This window comes from Gallus gallus, chromosome 4 (genome assembly GCF_016699485.2).
Source record: "Gallus gallus isolate bGalGal1 chromosome 4, bGalGal1.mat.broiler.GRCg7b, whole genome shotgun sequence".
NCBI classification, from domain to species: Eukaryota; Metazoa; Chordata; class Aves; order Galliformes; family Phasianidae; genus Gallus; species Gallus gallus.
Window position 1 is genome coordinate 20930118 of NC_052535.1, and position 19883 is coordinate 20950000.

The 19883-nt window shown below is 34.2% G+C and overlaps 1 protein-coding gene across 7 annotated transcripts in view; it reads left to right on the forward strand.

Moving 5' to 3' along the window:
* The window catches only part of GRIA2 (glutamate ionotropic receptor AMPA type subunit 2), a 94762-nt gene that overhangs the window by 62237 nt on the left and 12642 nt on the right, over positions 1-19883 (forward strand). For 5 of the 7 annotated variants that reach the window (XR_005859118.2, XR_003074714.3, NM_001111014.3 and 2 more), the window contains exons 7-12: positions 1201-1368; positions 1651-1755; positions 2433-2543; positions 3650-3856; positions 4360-4730; positions 8186-8384. Coding sequence is in view for 5 of the 7 variants with exons in the window: in NM_001111014.3 (NP_001104484.2) it covers positions 1201-1368; positions 1651-1755; positions 2433-2543; positions 3650-3856; positions 4360-4730; positions 8186-8384 (1161 nt within the window). In the remaining 2 variants the exon portion in view is untranslated. The other 2 variants (XM_040698771.2, XM_040698772.2) reach the window with 2 other exon arrangements.

Sequence of the window (19883 nt, forward strand, 5' to 3'; positions counted from 1 at the left end):
TCAGTAAGTTTATGCATCTGAAAAAGAGCTCCACCTTTCTTTTCTTCCTCGCCAAGGTCTAGTGGTTGCAAACAAAAATGACCTCAATTCAGAGAACTGCTTTGGTTAGAATTACAACAGCCTTCTGCATGACTTGAGCTAGCTAATTAAAATTCTCATTAAAGTCTAAAGCATTGAAGCAAAGAGGCAATATATCATTTCTCACTGCTTTACAGTTTATATATTTTCAGCGTCTAATAGCCTTCATAGGGATCATTGCATTCATTCATAAGGCTGTAAGTAGCTATACTCTGTCCCATATTTTCAAAAATGGGTGTTAAATTTGGAGTAATTGTAATGTTCTGGACTCATAAAATCCATCTGCCTAAGTCCTCTATGGGTTTGCACATGTGATTTTTGTTCAGTTAGTTATGATACAAACTTTTCATTTTTCACTGAAGATAACTACTTTTGACTGTTTAGCCCCAGCTTCTGATGCACATGATCGTGAGATTCATCTGTAATACCTCAGAAGTTGTAAGGTACAAATCTCCTTATGTCTGTCAGATTAGGAACATGGGACTCTTCCTTGCCTATCATTCTTTGAGAAATGTCATGTCTTCCTCCAGACACCACAGCCCATAATATATTTTTTTCAGAGCGTTGCCTAGATATTGCCTACTAGGAGACAGTTTCTCTCCTGAGCCTTTGTAACAATGATTTAAACACATGTATGTATATACCAATATACATTGTTTGGTTCTGTGAGTCTATATGTGGGATGACATATATCCTGAGTTCTGTATATAAATGCACCTCCATGAAGAGTGGAACAAGAGTAAAAAATTCTTATTTCTTAAGGCTTACTCAGGTTAAATAGTGGATATTGTTTTTTTCCCTGTTCATCTCTATGAACTTCAGCCATATCTGGACACCGAAGTGTTACACAGTTCTGATTAGAAATGAATGGAATTCACACCATGAAAACAGCTGTAAATTTTCAGTCCAGGCTTATCAGCATTATCTTTCCAACATTCTTGTGGAGAGCACTGTTCATCAATCAGTGCACGTGCCCCTCAGATGGTAGTGACCTCAAAACAAAAGGATGTTGTACTGTCATCTTTATTTTTAATGTATTTCTGTGTCAAATGGGTGGAGAGTACTAGAAGTTATACTGAAGTTGAAGCTGTTTTTTAATGAAATATTTTCACTCCTTTTCAGTATACATCTGCTCTGACCTATGATGCTGTGCAAGTGATGACAGAAGCTTTCCGTAATTTGCGTAAACAGAGGATTGAGATCTCCAGAAGAGGAAATGCTGGAGATTGTCTTGCAAATCCAGCTGTACCCTGGGGTCATGGTGTAGAAATAGAAAGGGCATTGAAACAGGTAGCTTCCCTAGAATGAATGCTGGGATGAATGCATGTGTAAAGTCTTCTATAAATGCTTGAAAAAAACTTTCCACTTTTCTAACCTGACTGGATCTTGCTGAGAATAATGAGGAAATTAACTCCACGTCAGGAATGTGTTCCTTTACTAAGTTGTGTTGGATACGGAAAGTGTCTAAAGTGAATGTTTTTGATAAATCAATAATTATTTGTGGAAACAAAATTCATTTTTCTAAAAAGGAACATAATTTAATTGTTACCACTTTCATCTTCATCTGTATAGGTTCAGGTGGAAGGTCTAACAGGGAATATAAAGTTTGATCAGAATGGAAAGAGAATCAATTTTACGATAAATGTCATGGAACTCAAAAGTACTGGCCCTCGGAAGGTAATTTGAATTGTCTTACAGTGTCTTTAAAGGTTTTATCACACTAAGCAAGGGGTTAAGGTAGGTAATGAAACACTACAAATGAGTTAAAGCATGACTTGTGATAATATTTATTCAGAGATATATTCTATGTTGGTCTTGCAGAGCAGAGTAAAAGCACCTATTACTTCTTTCTAACAAATAGAGTTTTTATTTCTGGTAAGTACTACATGACAGTATTTTCCTTTCAGTTTTGTGGATTAAACTTCTTACTTTCTGATCTGAAATACTGAATGTGAGCCAGTAACTGGGCAGATACACATCTGAATGACAAATACAGAATACTGCTTTTCAGTAATGTTTCTTTAAATGTGATTATCTTTCTGCTGTAATTCATGTCTTCCTAATATGGAGTACTTAATAAGAATTCAATCTCACAGCAGATGACATTGATACTAAAACTTCTTAATATGTGAATGAAAACGAAATACTTAAATTGGCCAGAATAATGTGAACAAATGTCATTAGTTCATTCTTGTTAATATTTGCTGTAGTAACTATAAATATTTACAATGATAAATCCATAGCTAAAATAGTCCTCTGTGAGCATAAATCATGGGCATAGCACTAATAAACTTCAGCTTTTCTGTGAAAGTTCATATTCACTAGTGTTTCTGCATCCTATAAATTCTCTTTAGATTGGATATTGGAGTGAAGTGGACAAAATGGTTGTGAATCCACTTGATGGCCCTCTTGGAAATGAATCTTCAGGACTAGAAAATAAGACTATTATTGTCACCACTATTTTGGTAATTAACCTCATATTTTGTCAGAAGATAGTGTATTCTACAGTGATTTGTTTATCCTGTTAATATTAGTTTATTACCTGTTGTGATATATTACTCATTATGATGCATTAGTAAAATCTGGAAATAAAGGAAATGCAGTTTGGTATGCTGTTTCCTTCTGTAGAAGACAGATTGTCATTGACTGGGAAATGAACATCCTAGAAAGTTATTTCTTTTAGGCCAGAAATCAGGGATGAAATACCTGCTTCTGAAAAAGAGCACTTTAAATGATGTAGCTACAGTAGTAATTATTAATTGATTGCTTATTAGGGAATGGATTTTGCCAGACAGGAAGGAGACTCATTTTTGCACTTCAGAATCTTAGCTAGTATGGACTGGTAAAGTATAAGATAAAACATTAAAAATTCTGTTGTAGTTGTTTAGAAAATAATGTTATGTAGTGTTACACAGCAACATTTTTGTATTAATTGCAAAGTTTCTTTATCAATTTGGTTAAGTCACAGGCTAATGTAGTAATGCCAGTGGATGCAAGAATAGTTGGATAACAGTTGAGCAAAGAGAAGATGTATTCCTTTTAATGTAACGTATAAACCACCCATAGTTTTGCTTATGTTAGAACTACTACGTATTTGTAGATATATATTTTTGTGTGTAAAAACTTAATATTAAGTTCTAGCCTGAAGAGCCAGAAGTGTGTTTCAAGGAAACTGTGAAATAGAATATAATTTTATTTTATTAAGACAACAACAAAAGCAACTAAATACCTTTACCTTCTTCTATCCAAACTGTAAGAGAGAAAGAAACAGATTTTGGAACTTATTCTCTCTTCTCTGAATGCGTAACTCCTGTTAACGTTCATGATCATAATTAACATACTGCTGGGATCTCTATACCTGTAAGTATTGTTATTTGTATATGACTGTGAAGAATATAGCATTTAAATCTTTTACAGGATGCATCACATTAATAATTTACAGCTGACATAGTGGCACCTGAATCATACATGCTTTATTGTCTTCTCTTTTTTCCCTTGTAAAAAGAAAATGTACTAATCTAGGAAATGCACAACTGCTGCACTGTAGCTAAAGCAAGTTCTTTCTGTGCAGGAGTCCCCATATGTTATGATGAAGAAAAATCATGAAATGCTTGAAGGAAATGATCGATATGAGGGCTATTGTGTGGACCTAGCTACAGAAATTGCTAAGCACTGTGGATTCAAATATAAGCTCACAATTGTTGGGGATGGCAAGTATGGGGCAAGGGATGCAGATACGAAAATATGGAATGGGATGGTTGGAGAACTTGTTTATGGGGTAAGAACATCTATTATAATAAAACAATTTAAAATGACTGATGGGATTTGTGAGATTTGGTTTAGTTTTCTCCCTGAAGTAGAGGAAAATTATTTAATTCCTCTGATACAGAATTAATAACTTGTCTTAGACTAAAAAAAAAAAAAAAATTAGAAGTAAGGCACAGAATTGGATTTTAAATGTAAATGAAGTTGGGAGGAAATGAGTGCATATTTCACCCTTCTTACCAGGCAAAAGGCTTTACTAACACTTTTAAATGCCATATACTTTTAAAAGGTCATATGTAAATTGGGAAGCCTGGAATATGTCAACCATATGGTTGTATGTATTTCAGTAAGAAGAGTTTCAACTAAAAATTTCTGAAATTTTCTATATGATATTTTCAGTGAAAAGAATGTTAGCTGTGTCTGCTGTCCTATTTTGCATTTATGAAATGAAATGAAAACTAAACGATGATCATAGCACTAGCTATTGTTTTCTTTCTTTTATTTTTTCCTTTACAGAAAGCTGATATTGCAATTGCTCCATTAACTATAACATTGGTGAGAGAAGAGGTGATTGACTTCTCAAAGCCCTTTATGAGCCTGGGGATATCAATAATGATCAAGAAACCTCAGAAGTCCAAGCCAGGAGTGTTTTCATTTCTTGATCCATTAGCATATGAAATCTGGATGTGCATTGTTTTTGCCTACATTGGGGTCAGTGTAGTTTTATTCCTGGTCAGCAGATTTAGTCCGTACGAGTGGCACACAGAGGAATTTGAAGATGGAAGAGAAACACAGACTAATGAATCAACTAATGAGTTTGGGATATTTAATAGTCTCTGGTTTTCCCTGGGTGCCTTTATGCAGCAAGGATGCGATATTTCGCCAAGGTTGGTTACTCGCCTTTTTCAACTTTGTGCATTTTTGGTCTCAGCCAGTGGAGGTTCATGGTGCATATATTTTCACTTGAAAGAAATGCATTATTGTGTTTCTTTTTCCTCACCAAAAATTACAGACGTCCTTGAAATAAAAGCAGTCTTCTGACACTAGGTAATGATCAATACTATCTTAATGCCAATTGTATGTTTGCCAAGTGAAGTTATATATACCATGGAGAGACTGTAAAATGCATAAGGTTCAAATCATTCCATGCCTTCTTGGAGGGGTACCGTGTTTTTGCTGCATATTCCCATTTTACAGTTGACAGTGCATTTGATTCACAACAACTGTAATGGGAAAGAAGGGTAAAATACTAGCCATGAGCTACACAGGCAGCTCTTTACCCTTAAAACTCACTACATATTACAACAGTTATTAAATGCTTTTTTCATAGGAGAGCTTTGAACTGACATCAAAATCACATGGTCGCTCTAGTTTATTATGAATAGTTGCAAAACACTGCTGCTTTTCTGTGGCCTAGTTTTGTGAAAGTCACAAAGGAAATTGCTAAAATGAATTTGAAGGTCTAGTTTATAAATGCTTAATTCCTCATGGATTTTCACATACCCTATTAGGAACAACAGTGAAGCACTTAAGCTAATTCCTTTGCAGCTCATTAAATATTCTGTTTCCCTTGTGTGTAAGTGGTTATAGCCTTGATTCAGTAGTGATGAGTAGGTAGATAAATACTACTTGCTGCTTGAAGGAGCTGTAGTAAGAAGTGAAGTAGGGCAACTGGGTTTTAGGAAATTAAATCAGATCTTCCTAACTGGTCAAATTTAGGGTCAAATTTTAGGGAGTCCAGTGATTGTTTTGCAATTAAATTCACCCAAAAGGAATTTTTTTTATATCCCAAAGACAACAGCAGATTTTCAAGTTCTGCACATAGTTTCTGTGTGAGATGTTTAACAATTTTGTTTAACTTACTCAGAGAAGTATGGCAGCCTTTATGATGAAAGATGTGATAGATCTGTCGTGCAGCATGGCAAGAATTGTGCGCAAGAGATGAGAAAATGAAGAAAGAACAACTTCAGCTCATGAGAAGCTGTCTTAATTTCAGTCCTTTGGGTTTTTATATTGATTAAATGCTTTACAAGTTTAGTTGTCTGCCAAATCCCCAATTAGCTATAAAATTATTGTTACTGAATCATGACCATAGTAAAATAACTTTTTTGTTCAATGTTACTGGCTATTAAAGCATAACAGTTGTTCTGCAAAGTTTGATAACGTTGTAAAGATGATGTAAGAATATAGGAAGTGGCCATCATAAAAGTGCATGAATCTGAAATGATTTATGAGATTGACTTGGCAGATTTAGTGCCACTGAAATGTTCAAGAACACCTTATTTCATTACAAACATGTTTTGAGAAAGGTATTTAGTTTGTATATTATATCTGGTTATTGTAAAAATATAAAAGGGATTCAGACACCTCAATAATTTTTGTTCTTACATTAAGACTAAACATTATTGATCTGACATATGAGGTGGTTACACACACGTGAGTTCAGACTACCATATAATTATCAAATTTAGAATTCTTTAAAAATACAGGTTAAAAAATGAAAGCTTTATTTAAGTGGAACAGACAGATGAGAAAATTTTGAATACAAATGGCCACCCCTAAAATTTTACTTAGAAAAGTGTACTGTGGGAGCATAATTTCTGGACTGATCTTATTCTCGTTTTACAAGGTCAGTAACAGTTCTTTGCTGACAGATCCTGGCTTTTGAATTTGATGAATTATCCTTTACAGTAGATGTTATCAGTACAGTATAAGATAGGATAAAATTAACACTTAGTAAGTACACAGTCATAGATTTTTACCTTGCAAATGTATATTTATCATGTAACTTAATCTTTCAATTGTAGAATCATCATGTTTTCAGGTTACCTCTGTGCCAGAAGTGACAGAAAACATATTTACAGAATATATTTCAAGTTAGAAGGAGCATGAAATAACTTCTTTTCTATGGTCCTCTTTAATAGCATATTGTAGACCATATGGAGTGGATCAGTGAGTCTGTGGTAGGTGGAGGGCTGGAAAAAATCTCTGAGGTCTTTTCCAGCCTTATTGATTCTATGATTTTTCATGTCCCAGTTATCATAGAAATCTTTTCCAGTAACAGTTAGTAAAAATTATTTGTCCAGAATTGTTTCGATTTATTTTTCTTCCCAGTTTAATAAATCAGCTTTACATGACTGTTCTGTTTAAAATTAAATAATACTTTTGAAAAGTATATGTAGAAATATAAATAGGCCTATATGTATATATATATTCTGTCAGAATTAATTTGACATCTCATTCACGATTCTGCAGGCCAGGTGAATGATTTGTGATTTGTTTACTTAATAGATAGAGGAGACACATCAAGACATACCTAACCTACTGCAGTGCCTAGTACTAGACTTTCAACTACATGCACATTTCTGCCAAATAACTAAGTACATCTCCAAAGATTCTGTACTCCTTCCTTCCTTTTATGTCTTGTTTGGAAACCAAGTAGTAAGTAATTTCAAACTTTAAAAGATTGTTAAAAAATAAGTTTGACAATGATGGCAGTATCAGTAATTCTGTCAACTTTTTTAGTACTGAAAGCTAGTGAATTCCTCTAGTTGTGTTCACAATACTGTTCTGTATCTTTCTTGAGTTCTCTTTTCTTCTTTCTTCTTGAGCAGGAGATGCAAAACAAAGATCCGTAAGAGCCAACCTGCTGCAGTTAGAAACATCAGTTTATCATTGTTTAAAAAATTAAAAAATTTCTTCACTGTTTTTTTCTGTATTATCAGTTTGCTTGTGTCATGTCTAGTCCTCAGCTTCTTGAATGTTTGTATCTTTCAAAAGTTGTGTGCACCTCTTAGTTTATGGATATTCCCTGGGCCAGTTTTTATTGCAAATAATGCTATTTGTTTCTTAGTATAGATAGTCTGTAGCAGCATAAGCCATTGTTTTGTGAAAATCAGTCTTTGTCTGAATGTCTTACAAAAACAAGCAGTCTAAAGAGACATAATTTTTAAGTGCATACTGATTTATCTGAAAGCTCTGTTTTACTGGTTTTGTTTGATTCTTTTTGTATCACACAAATTCATGTCAGGGGTAATGATAAGTTTATGTGTTAATATAGCTATTTGAAATGAGCGGTTCCATTTCAGGGCATTCAGAACTTTGAAGAAGTGGATCTCTAAATTCTCCCTAAAGCAAACTCTGGAGTTCTGATTCCAGCAAAGTCCAGGAGATGTAGTGGAGTGTGCATTGGTTACCTATCCTATTAGTATGTAGAACTGCACTGCAAGATAACTTGAAATGCCTCCCAGTAGAATAATACATCATTTGCATAAAACTGATAACGTGTTCGTTTTTAGGACTTTCATTTCACTTTACAAATCCATTTCATACTTGTTATTAGATCCCTGTCTGGGCGCATTGTTGGAGGTGTGTGGTGGTTCTTTACCCTCATCATAATCTCATCCTACACGGCTAACTTAGCTGCCTTCCTGACGGTTGAGAGGATGGTGTCTCCCATTGAAAGTGCAGAGGATCTTTCCAAGCAAACAGAAATTGCATATGGGACATTAGATTCTGGCTCCACTAAAGAGTTTTTTAGGGTAAGAATTTCTACTTTTTAGTTTTTTGTTTTGTTGCAACTAGTTCTTCACTCGTGTAAATGTTTTCTCCCTAGGCATTATTAAAAGGTTGCTATAAAAATGTGATATGTATAGTTTAACTTGAAGATATGTATAGATTAACTTGAAAACTTATTAATTATCAGAGCATTTTATTATTTGTATATAAACCCAGGGGCCATGGTATAAGTAATGCAAGGTAAAAGTGACTGCAAGGAATTACCTAAAAATATTCCACTGTAAAGGAAAAAGACAGGACATGATCATAAAATGGAGTTGATATTGTTTCTCTAGGCCCTAAGACAGTAGCAAACAATTTTAAATAAGACTAATAGTACTGCTATATTTTAGGTAGTCATGCAGTGAATAGAAATGTGAGAAGGTGCACAGTCGTGATTTATTAAATATTTCCTATTTTTCAAGCTTGCAGAGGGGAAGTGGATTACAGCCCTGTTTGCTACTATTGGAAATGTGTGCCTGCTTTTGAAAACAGCTGTTATTTGTATTTGCATTACAGTAATGCTTTTCAGTCTTCTACCTCAATGTGTTTCAGTTTTAAAAAAGTATAAGACTTAGTAAATTCTGCTGCTGATGGCAATCCTGCTGATCTAAACCAGAACTAGGATCAGATTAGATGTGTAAGCTAGTAAAAGAAAGATCGTTCCATGCTAAGAGTATTAAAAGTGTTTAGAAGGATACAAACCTGTTTCTGTTTCTGAGAGTGTAAAGCTTGTAATTGTGGCTATTCAAATTCTTTTGAACAGTTTCTCCTCAGAGATTTTCAGACTTGTATGGTATATGTACATGATGAGGTATTTGTGTTCCTAGTGTCAGATTCACTAATGTTGGTTGAGATACTATCTGTGGTGGTCACTTACAAGAGTTAGAAGGTTTGAAACCAAGCACATTTTCCCAAGTGCTCTTTTACACAATTGTTCCTGGTGATTACCTGAGCATTAAGATCTTTTATAAAAATCAAGTGTGGGCTTTGTGAGGGCATGTTCTTCGTGTTTTGTTAAGATAGCTTTGGATCTGTAAAATGTTAGTATCATCTCTGGAGATTTCTTTTCAGCAATTTCTGTCAGAAACAAGTTGATGCAATTCATGTGATGCAGCTGCTAAGTCCAATGATTGCATTGCCTACTATATGCTCCAAATCACTTCAGCTAGCCCAGTTATTTTTCAATAAATAGTATTTGTCAGAATTTCTTTCTAAAACCTGAAACTCATGGTTCAGTAATGGAACTCTGTGAAAAGCAGTCTCTAGCACTAAGGAGACTAAAATTTCACCTGGAATCTTTGTAACTGAATTGGAGTGGGTGTGTGATTTTTTTATGACTTGACTTTAGAAGTCAGATTTTTTGAACAGATGGAAACTAGATAAGTATTTTTTTCTAGCAGAAAGCTAATGAAGGGTCTTTTTCTCTGTTAATGTCATGAACTAAAATAAATATTTGCTTGCTTGTCTTTCCCACAGTTAGTCTGCTTTCTCTTCAAGAAGTGATATTATTTTCCAGCATGCTTTCTATTGGTGTAATGTACACTGTACCTAAATATTCACTAGTTAGAGCCCTCATTTCTCAGCACAAAAAGTAGGAGTTATTGTATACTGGTGATAAGAACAGTAAAAAGAATTTCTCTTAATGCTAAAGCATGTTTTGTGATAATCATATAATAATCTTGGTTGAAAGGGACACAAAAGTATCATTGAGTCCAACTCCTGGATTCAAACAGGAGCACCCCAAAATCAGATCATATGTCTGAGAGCTGGGCAGCACCTCTTTTCACTTTTGTAAAAAGCCGAGGCAGTGGGGATATATGCCTAGTAGCAGGTGGGTTAAATAAGTGAGTAATGAAGGATGCCAGAAATGAGAGAGGAAGAGTTGTTATCGTATTACAGTAGCCAGCTACCTGCTGAGGTATGTAAGGTGAAATTCATTAGCCTCTAAAACAATAGAAGAAATAATTGCTGACTTCAAATATTTTATCTGAGATTTTTTTTTTTAATCTGTGATGAGAATCAGAGGTCTTCCTAACATTAAAAGTGCTAATTTGATCAAACTTATACCATATAGACTGAGATTGAAATAGTAATCACTTTTGTAATCTAGTTTCTATATTCACTTTTGAAAAACCTTACTTCCTTTGCTTATTCCTTTGCATACATTTTCCCACAGCTTCCTTTAAAATACACAGACGTCCTTCTGTCAAATGGTATCCTTCTGCCTATCATAAAAGTGAAATATCATATAATCTATAAATCAGTTCATGGTTTTAAATCTGGAGCACTTCAGGTCAAGAGGAATTTTGTCATAGCATTGCAACAACTAAGAAATGAATGTGCCACTGCTAGATCTGAATGAATTATTTAGTCAACAATTTACTTCAAGAAATTCATTGTCTTTCTTAAATTCTCCTTTTTCATCCTGGAATATCCACAGAATGCTTACAGTATCTCTGAATGTATTTGTTGTTCTAACTTTCAGAGTTTCATTGGCAAGCATTTTTATTTTCTGAATGAATCACCAGTGCTAGATGAATCCAAACAATATTCAGTCTCCTTTAAAGTACACTGAGTATATTCGGTGATTGTTCTTCCACATTCTTCCATCATGACTTTTACTTACAGAGGATAGTACGTATCTCATCTAACTTTGGCTTATTGGTAGTTATTCTTCTAGACAATGCTATTTTTCCATTCTTCTCTGTAAAGAAAGCATGTCTAAAGAATAAAAGACTTAATTTGTGTTACATGGTGTTTTTAAGATGGAGTGAGTCACCTTTGGGATATATTTGTTTTCTGTCGTTTTCCAGACAGAAATTCTCAACAATAAGGAAAATGGATAAACTGAAATGAAAAATTATATTCTGAATAGCTGAATATATATATGTAAATGGGTTAAAATCTTTGTCCAGCTTCTGTAAATGCTTAAATAACATGAACTTGTAGAGATGTTATGTTAGCCTGGGCAAGCTGGGAATGTCACATTAGCTTGTTAACTGTTTTGTTTCAGGATACTAGTCACTGAGTCATCTACTCAGGTAGTATTGGCTGGCACTGAAACATAACTGAGGATGAACCAGGAATTGTAGTCCAGTGTTCCTACTGCTTCTTTAAGACAGCAGTAGGAACTTCTTTAAGTCTTCTTTAAGACTTTCTTACTTACAGTAGTAAATAAGAAACATACATCCTGCATAGGTGCAGATGATTTTAAAAGTATTAAAAAGAAATACACTAAAAATCTGCAGGAAAATATTATTGCATAACATGCACAAATTTTCTTCAGTGGCAGATCTGTTACGTTTCTTGACATGGAATAATTTTCCTTAGGATATCTCTAAGTTGCAACTAACAGGACTGCAAGTACAATACAGGTTTTCAGAGTTCTTTTACTGAGCTGGGATGTTTGACAGTTCTGTTGTTCACTAGTGGCTCTCTCTTACAGATATTGCTTTTAGAGTTTCTAGTGCAACTGAAAACCTAAATAAAGATATATGGTGCACTGCGGTTGCATTTTCTCTTCTGGGTTTACAACCTGAAGTAATGGGTGAATGTGTGGCTGTCCTTTTCCAGAAAAGCATTGTTTTTCTCAAATTAGAGGTGGACTGTAACAGTGGCAATTGAACAGGACTGCAAGTGTAGACTGAAAGATGCAAGGATCATTTCAGTTATTTTGTACAAGCACATCATCTTTACAGCTGTCAGACAGTAGATGCTACTTGGTGGAGAGCTAAATGGTGGGACAACAGAATTTCATCGCTCTGGTAGGTACTGTACTGTCAGCACTATCTACAGGCACACAGTATTTTTATCACCAGTGATCTCTCTGCAGCTACTCTAAATATAGTTGATATTAATGGTATTAGCCAAGATATGTGATCGACCTTTGAGGGGGAGAAGTCATCACTAACCCAAGAAGACAGGCTACTTCTCCCTTCACACCACTGAAATTAATTTTAAAGAATTGTGTATAGGTGTTAAATTCCTGAATTTGCTGTGCTAAATGTCCTGAGCTACAATAGTGGAAGAAAGAAATGAAGTACAGTTGTGTAAGTATGCAAGCTTAATATTCAGCAGCACATTTCTATTATTTTCATCTGCTTTGAGACTTATGGAAAATGGTTGTGAAAGTGATACAAACAGACACAAATCTAATTCCTTTTAAATTTCAATAATGTTTTTACTGTTTGCCCAGCACTTTTCATCAAGAGTATGTACAAATGTGGTCGACAAATGAAATCAATTGTTCTACCTTCTTTTCACTTTAAAAGATGAAATGCAACTTGTAAGTTGCAATTACCTCTGTAAGGTCAGAAAACATCTCAAAAATAAAAAGTGACACGCAGAGCAATAACTAGACTAATTTATATTCTCTATGTCTGCATTGGTTTTTATTTTATAACTTTTCGTGCATGCTTGTGCTTTGAATCAACAGTGTGACATGGACAGGTGAATCTGTTTCATTCTGTTGTGTTGACCTTTAAGAATAGATCCTCTGACAAAGGAGAAGCAAGGAGAGCTGCTCCACAAGGAAAGTATTCTTTAGCTTTCACTGAGCAGAGTAAGCAGGAGTCAAGAGGTCCTCAATGAAAAGTTAGGCATGGAAAAAGCTGGAGGTATAATAATTTGTTCTTCCTAGTGAGAAGCCAGCAGCAAACATTGGAAAAGCTGACAGACCCCCTGAGTCATTTCTCCTGAAAAAGGAAATTTGGCTAAAGATTAGTATTCTCTTTTCTGAAGATCTTCAACAGAACCCAGTGCGTCTAGATTTATAAATACTTTGAAATGTTTCTTTACTTAAAAAGGTATTTAAATTGGTGATTATATTGTAAAATGTTACACTAAAAGATAAAAAGCATACAGCAGACAATCTGTGAGTCTCAGTCTGTCTTTGCACTCAGTATGTTATTCAAACTTCTAAAAATACTAGGAAATCTCTAAAATCAGGGAGAAGAGACACTGATTTAAAGAAATAAATAAATGAAATTGTTTAATGGAAGCATTTCAACTTTTTTTGTTTGTTTGTTTGAGATGCAGAAGAATTGTACAGAACATATGTTTCAGAGCTAAATTACGATGAGCTCCAGAGAAGCGTTCAAGGGATGATGGAGACTAAAGACTCTCATTTATGAAATCTTGAAACTGTTATCTGCACTTTAAGCAGCAGAAGCTATAGGACTGACATTTCATGTATCTTTGAAGAAGATACAGTTAGAAAATGCTGGTTTGACTTTTTTAAGTTTTGACAGAAGAAAGAGGTACTGAGACAATGGAAAGACTGCCATTCATATCCAATAGCATACAAGTGAAGACATGCTTATACTTTTTTTCTGGTCTAGAGAGTTCAACTGATTCATTTTCAGTTGTGTTTTCCTGGTTTTCAAAGTTCTTACATCTGGGCAACACACTTAAGAGCTGATTTAGGTCATTCTGAAATTTTACTTCAAAATGAAGAATGCAGTGATGAATACTTTTTTTTTTCTTTTTTTTCTCAAGGCATCTCTCTTTGTTATTTTCTGGGAAAATTTATTTCCCTCTCTACACTACCTGAGATCCTGATGTTTTTTTGCAGACATCTCAGCAAGCCTAGTGACCAAGATGCTGTCGTGCTTCAGAAACTTTGTTTTCTATAGAACGCAGTTTAATTTTGAATTATAATTTGCATAATATTTATTGAAAAGAAAATGCTTAATAGAGTTTTCATTTCTTATTGGTAAGGGCAAATTGTGTCTAGTGGAAGAAATGTGTTATTCCTTGATCTCCTGTTTCAAGTTTTCATGAAGTTTCTTTTAGATGTTTTAACCCAGGTATGCTGTGAACTAGGTAATTTTGTGCTGGGTGCAATGGATTTTCAGAACCATAGTTTGAAGATTCTCCACTGGCGTGAAAGGAATTGCACTACTTCTAGGATGATCTCCTTATCATCCCATAATGTCACTCTTGTGATTGTTAGAAATTTATTTTCCAGCCTGAGTGTTTTATAAGTAGTTCATCCTTAGTTGTTACAGTACATTTTCATCACAGTGATTGATTCATCTTCCTTTTCTGTTGTTTTTCTCCATCTGAACAGCTTCCATTTTCTTGCACATTTTCTTATTGGTTCTAGAATGCTGGACAATGCTTCCAACCTAAAAAGTTCCATTTCATTTATGTCATTCTAGTGCTCAGAATTTTTCACTTCTTTTATATAACAAATAATTTGTCTTGTTTGGCTTGATATATTTTGATCAACCTAATTTCCTTTCTTACAAATACAAGTAATTTCTGTCTTCAGATCTTTTCACTCTGAAATGTGAGATGAGTACTTCAGACCAAAAGGGCTGTAGTTATTTTTAATGACTTTTCATTCTTCTTAAGTACCTTCAGTATGTTTGATTCTAGACTACAGTAATAGCATCTACAGTTCACTAAGGGATCTGCAGTTTCTTCATAAAGTGTTTTGTGTTTAATGATTTAGTTTAGTCTTCCCTGACCCATCCCATATATAGGCTCAGTAAGTTTTTTGTTCTGTATCTATCTCATTTTGATCACTTATACATTCTCCATTACATTAGTTATTACTTCTTTAATTCAATCTCATTTGAAAAAGTAAAGAATAATAAGATAGGAATTCAGATTATGATTCTATACCTAGATTTTTCTTTGACTGTCTTCCTACCACACAGCAGATATACTTTTCTTTCTCTTATTCTCTTCACTCACGAGGCTGGAAAATCTGCTACTGTTTGCTGTTTCTTCAGCTTGTACTACATACTGTTTCCTTTTTGTTATCAGATTTCCTCCGATAAAATCAAGATCCTATTTACAAATTTGCATTTGTACTACAGTGGTTTAACAAAGCTGTAGTAGTAGATACTGCAGTATGACAGTAGTATAGCTGTTTCCACATCAGGAGGTTTGTTGTGGTGAAGATAACTTTAGGAGTGGGCAGGAGATTTTTCTTGTGACTTCAAAGAAGAACACGTTTTTGTGGGTCATGATTGTAGAAATTAGTTTGTTTAGCATTTATCTGAGTTTTTAATTAAATGAGATTTAAATGGCCTGCCTTGACTTTTTGAATGTGATGAATGAAGAAGAATTTAGATTCCTGTGAATTTGGATTCATTAGAAATTGAATTTACCCTAGCAAAAAGACTTGGAGGAGAAATCTTTTTGGCAAGTGTTTCATCAGTGATTAAATGTGCTTGAAACTGTAATACTAGCATACCTTCATAAGAAAAGCCTCCTTGAACATTTGACTCTCTAAATCACATGGATATGATGATGATATGAGGTCTTTGTCTTGCACATTCATATACTATCTTTTCATATGTGGATTCTTAGTACAAATTGTTTTAAGTAAGCTTTTGAGGAATACATTTGTGAGATAGAATGCTTTGAATTTCTTATTAAGACAAAGTGTGTTAAAGATACTTTATACTTTATGTATAAATACTTTATGTATTTCAATTTAAGTTATAGAAACTGGAAAGCTTGTAAAACTGCATCTTAAAAGCATTCCATTAATTTTACTGATTATTAGTAAAATTATTGGTATTTTTATTTTTATTCACTTTCAGTACCCACCCAGTATAAACAAGGTTAAGTATTCTAAAATATTTAATCTTGAGTTAATTGAAAAGCCTGAAAAAATAGTTTTGTCCTTATTTGGTGGGGTGGGAGAGAGTGAATGGGAGAGAAGGAAGGGGGAATGTATCAAGTGATTTAGTGTGTGAACTGGAAAGATTTGTTTCTAGCTGAAGTTTCTAGCTATTGATGACACTTTTGATTTGTGTCCTTCAGTATGGAATATCAACAAGATCTTAATACAAATCATTATTGAGAATTAAAGTTCTACACCTGCAGTACAAATATCATCATCTATTAGAATGTCTGTATTATGGGGAGCTATTTCTACCAATGACATACTAATTACAGCATCCAATTTTAAGAATATTAGGTCTTTAAATGACAAAATGGAAAAGTTACCTGATGACCTACCAAATACACAGTTAATTTGATAAAGCTTTCCATAATTTGATTTCCTAATGAGTTTCTTAGTGGAGGCAGTATTTTACATCTAAATGGGATGGATACTCTGTAATAATTTTGATAGTCATGATGCACAGTGGTGACATAATAATCCAAAATAATAATAATAATAATAATTAGCTGTTTGGATGCTTTTGAATTTTTATAGAAATGGTAATTTTTAAATTAAAAAAAAAGTGCATTATGAATATTAGTGTCTTGTGCTTACACATTGCTCATGATTGTAATAACAAAGCTACTATTAGCTTTTAACATTTCATCTATATACTTGAGTGTCCTGCTGCAATAGCAGTAAACCACATCAAGTAAGACAAATGCAAATCTTTTATGTATTCTTGTAGTCAGATAATGAACTAATTTACTTGGTTCACTTGTGTTTTTTAATGAAGCACTGCTGATCTTTTATTTTATTGATGTCAGATAAAAAATATTTAAGGAAGAGACATGAAAGCCCAACTTACCCACAGGGCACCCTGCATTCACAAGAATTCTGTTTCTTCATGTTGTAATCCACTGTTGCTAATGAATGTGTATTCTTGCAAGTGTGGTTTAAAGAGAGGAGAATATTTTCAGTAGGAATATGTGTGCATCTATAGCACTGGCCAAGTTTAAATAATCTCTTGCTGCTATTTTTTCAAAGTATTTTTGAGTTTGGATAGGTGCATGCATACTCATTTATCAAATAGATAATGCTAGCCTTTTGAATTCACTTGTATATGTGTATGAAGTGTTAGGTAAAGGTCTCTTTGAATATTGTCTTTATTTTTACATCCTTTAGGTATAGCTTTCCACATAAAAGGCAAATTTTAGATGAAAAAAAAAAAAAGTTGAAGGAAATAGTGTTCCTAAAACAGAAATTACTGCTAGTAAGTACTCTGTAGCAGTAGAAACAAAAATCGTACATGTCTCAAATATTCCTTGGATTGTAGGTCATTGTTCTTCCTTTACATGGGTGAAGACATATCCCTTGACTTGGTAGGGATCAAGACTATGAGCGGTATGAACTCTAGCATGATGTTTCTTTCAGTGTTCATGGCTGAAGAAGACTGTAGAGTCATGAAAAGAAATCTGAGGATTATTTTCTGGTGATGTTTTTCATTACATATTTTTATTTCCATGATTGCTGGTATTTTTTTTTTTACCTTCAGTGATGTGGCAAGGAACCTGTGAGCCATCTAGTGGGAAGTTTCTTTGTAACACTTGACCGTTTCAGAAATCTTTTTCGTATGCCTTTTCCCATTCACATGTCCAGCACCAGCCCGTTTGTCTGTAATGCAACTGCCTTCTTCCTTTGCATTTATCTGTTGTGATCATATCTCTGTCAAATGATGGTGGGAAATGGGGAGCTGTATTTTACTAAGGTTGAATGATGAATGCAGAACAAACTTAGTTGGATGTCTGTAACTTTTATATGTACATATATAAAACCTGTAAAAGGTCATTGAAATAAACCTGGAAGCAGTGCAGTTAAGGAAGCAAAACCAGCTAAGTCTGTTTTAGAAGCTGCTCCTGATAGCAGCCTAACTAGAATGAAGAATATTTATTTATTTAGTACTTGAATGTTTTTACAATGAGGAAATAATGTTTTAAATGTCTGTGTGACCTTTTTCTGTTCTACAACACAAGATTTGAATGCCTTATACTGAAAATTGTGGTGACAGGCACTTAGATGCCTTAGATGTTTTTTGCTTTGAGTTGAGCTAAAACCTCTGAGGTGGTTCTAAACTAGTCCAAATTTGTTTTCTGTTTTATAGAGTAAATCTATGACAATTCATTAAAAATCACTGTAGTCATTTTATATCACTGTTGGAAGCTAGATGTCCCTTGAATGCTTTATAGTGGTGGGTCCTATGTAGGAAGCTGGATGCATGCTTCCAAATGAATGTTGACCTGTGAAGCAAATGGGATGGAGCATCTGGGTTCAATTAAGAGAGTAGATGTAGAGAGTGAGAACTCAAAGAAGGCTGATCTCCTTTGTGTGAGGTTAGAAACATATTAGTCCAACCCTGAGTGGACTATGAATGGAGAAGACTGAGCACCTTGAAGAGCTTAACTCTGGTAGTGTTGCTTTTGGGGAATTGAGCAATACAGGGAGTAGATAATAGGAAGCCATCCACTTTGCTATACATGCATTTACGGCTTACACTTTATACTCTCTGGTGATGGTACAGGAGTTGGTCAGATATTAAGTAGCCTAACTGACTTGGATCATCAGGTGGAATTTTCTTTCAGCTTGGGATACTACTTACCATCTCAGAGGCATTTATCTGCCTTTCTATGTATCAGGTAAGTTACAGGCAAAGTGTAATACTGGATTGTTACTGATAGCTTGTAGTACACAGTGACAGTTTACACTTTCAACTGGCTTTTCAAAGATGGTGCATTATAACATTTTTCAGGTTTCCCATAGATTTTAGAATATTGTATTTCAGGATCTTCCTGAATGGAACAAGAGCAATGCATGCTCAATATGGCAGATGTTCCAGGAATCTGAGAAACCCACTCTGCTTTCAGCACACAGTTATGTTTCTCAGTCATCCTGGTCATGCTCAGTATATCCAACCATTTTGATGTTAATGGGTATACTGAGTATGTGTAGAACAACAGATCAGAATATACAACAGTACATCTTCAAGGGAACTTTCAGCTGTGCTAGTTGTATGCATAGATGCTGATAATAGCTGGAAAACCTTCAATGGTTGTTAATACTACCAGAACTTTAAATGCTAATAGATGTACTAAGATGAGGTCGAAATCTGAGCCTTGGAATATTTCTGTGCAATATTTCAGGACACAAAAGTAAGGGTAAGTCTTGGAAAATTATAATGCTGTAATACAGGAACAGCGAAGCCTTGGGAACAGGGAAGACATTTCTCGTGCTTTTATACTTGGTTCATTTATTTTTAAAATGATTTGATTAAAGATATATTTATAGTTTAAGTGCTGCTCTGAAGGGTACATTATGTCTTCAGTGAAGAAGCGTTTCTCGTACATTTTATTAGAGCTGATACTTGGTAAATTTACACATATAGTAGTCTCACAGGATGACTACAAAATAAATGGTCCTTGGTTTTCTACAGCAAAGTAGAAATGTCATAATAGCTGAGTTATATCCAACATGGTATTTCACTCAGCAGTATTTTATCCTTTATTGTTCTTGCCTACTTCATATACTGATTTAGGTTGTCTCTTTAAGAAAATCATCTAAGTTTCATTGTTAACTCTCATTTTAGCTTTATAGACATTTTGATCAGATAAAGTGGAATGTGAAATGCTTGCACACTTAGGTTTTCTACTCAGCTTACATAAAGAGTGATGATATATACATATGCTTGCCATTTTCTTCGTTAGAATTGTACAGTATGTGATGAGGAATCCAGCTTTATATACTGTTTCCCTCATTGTTAATTGTTATTGATCCTGACCTGTCATGTAGTTAAAAAAAAAAA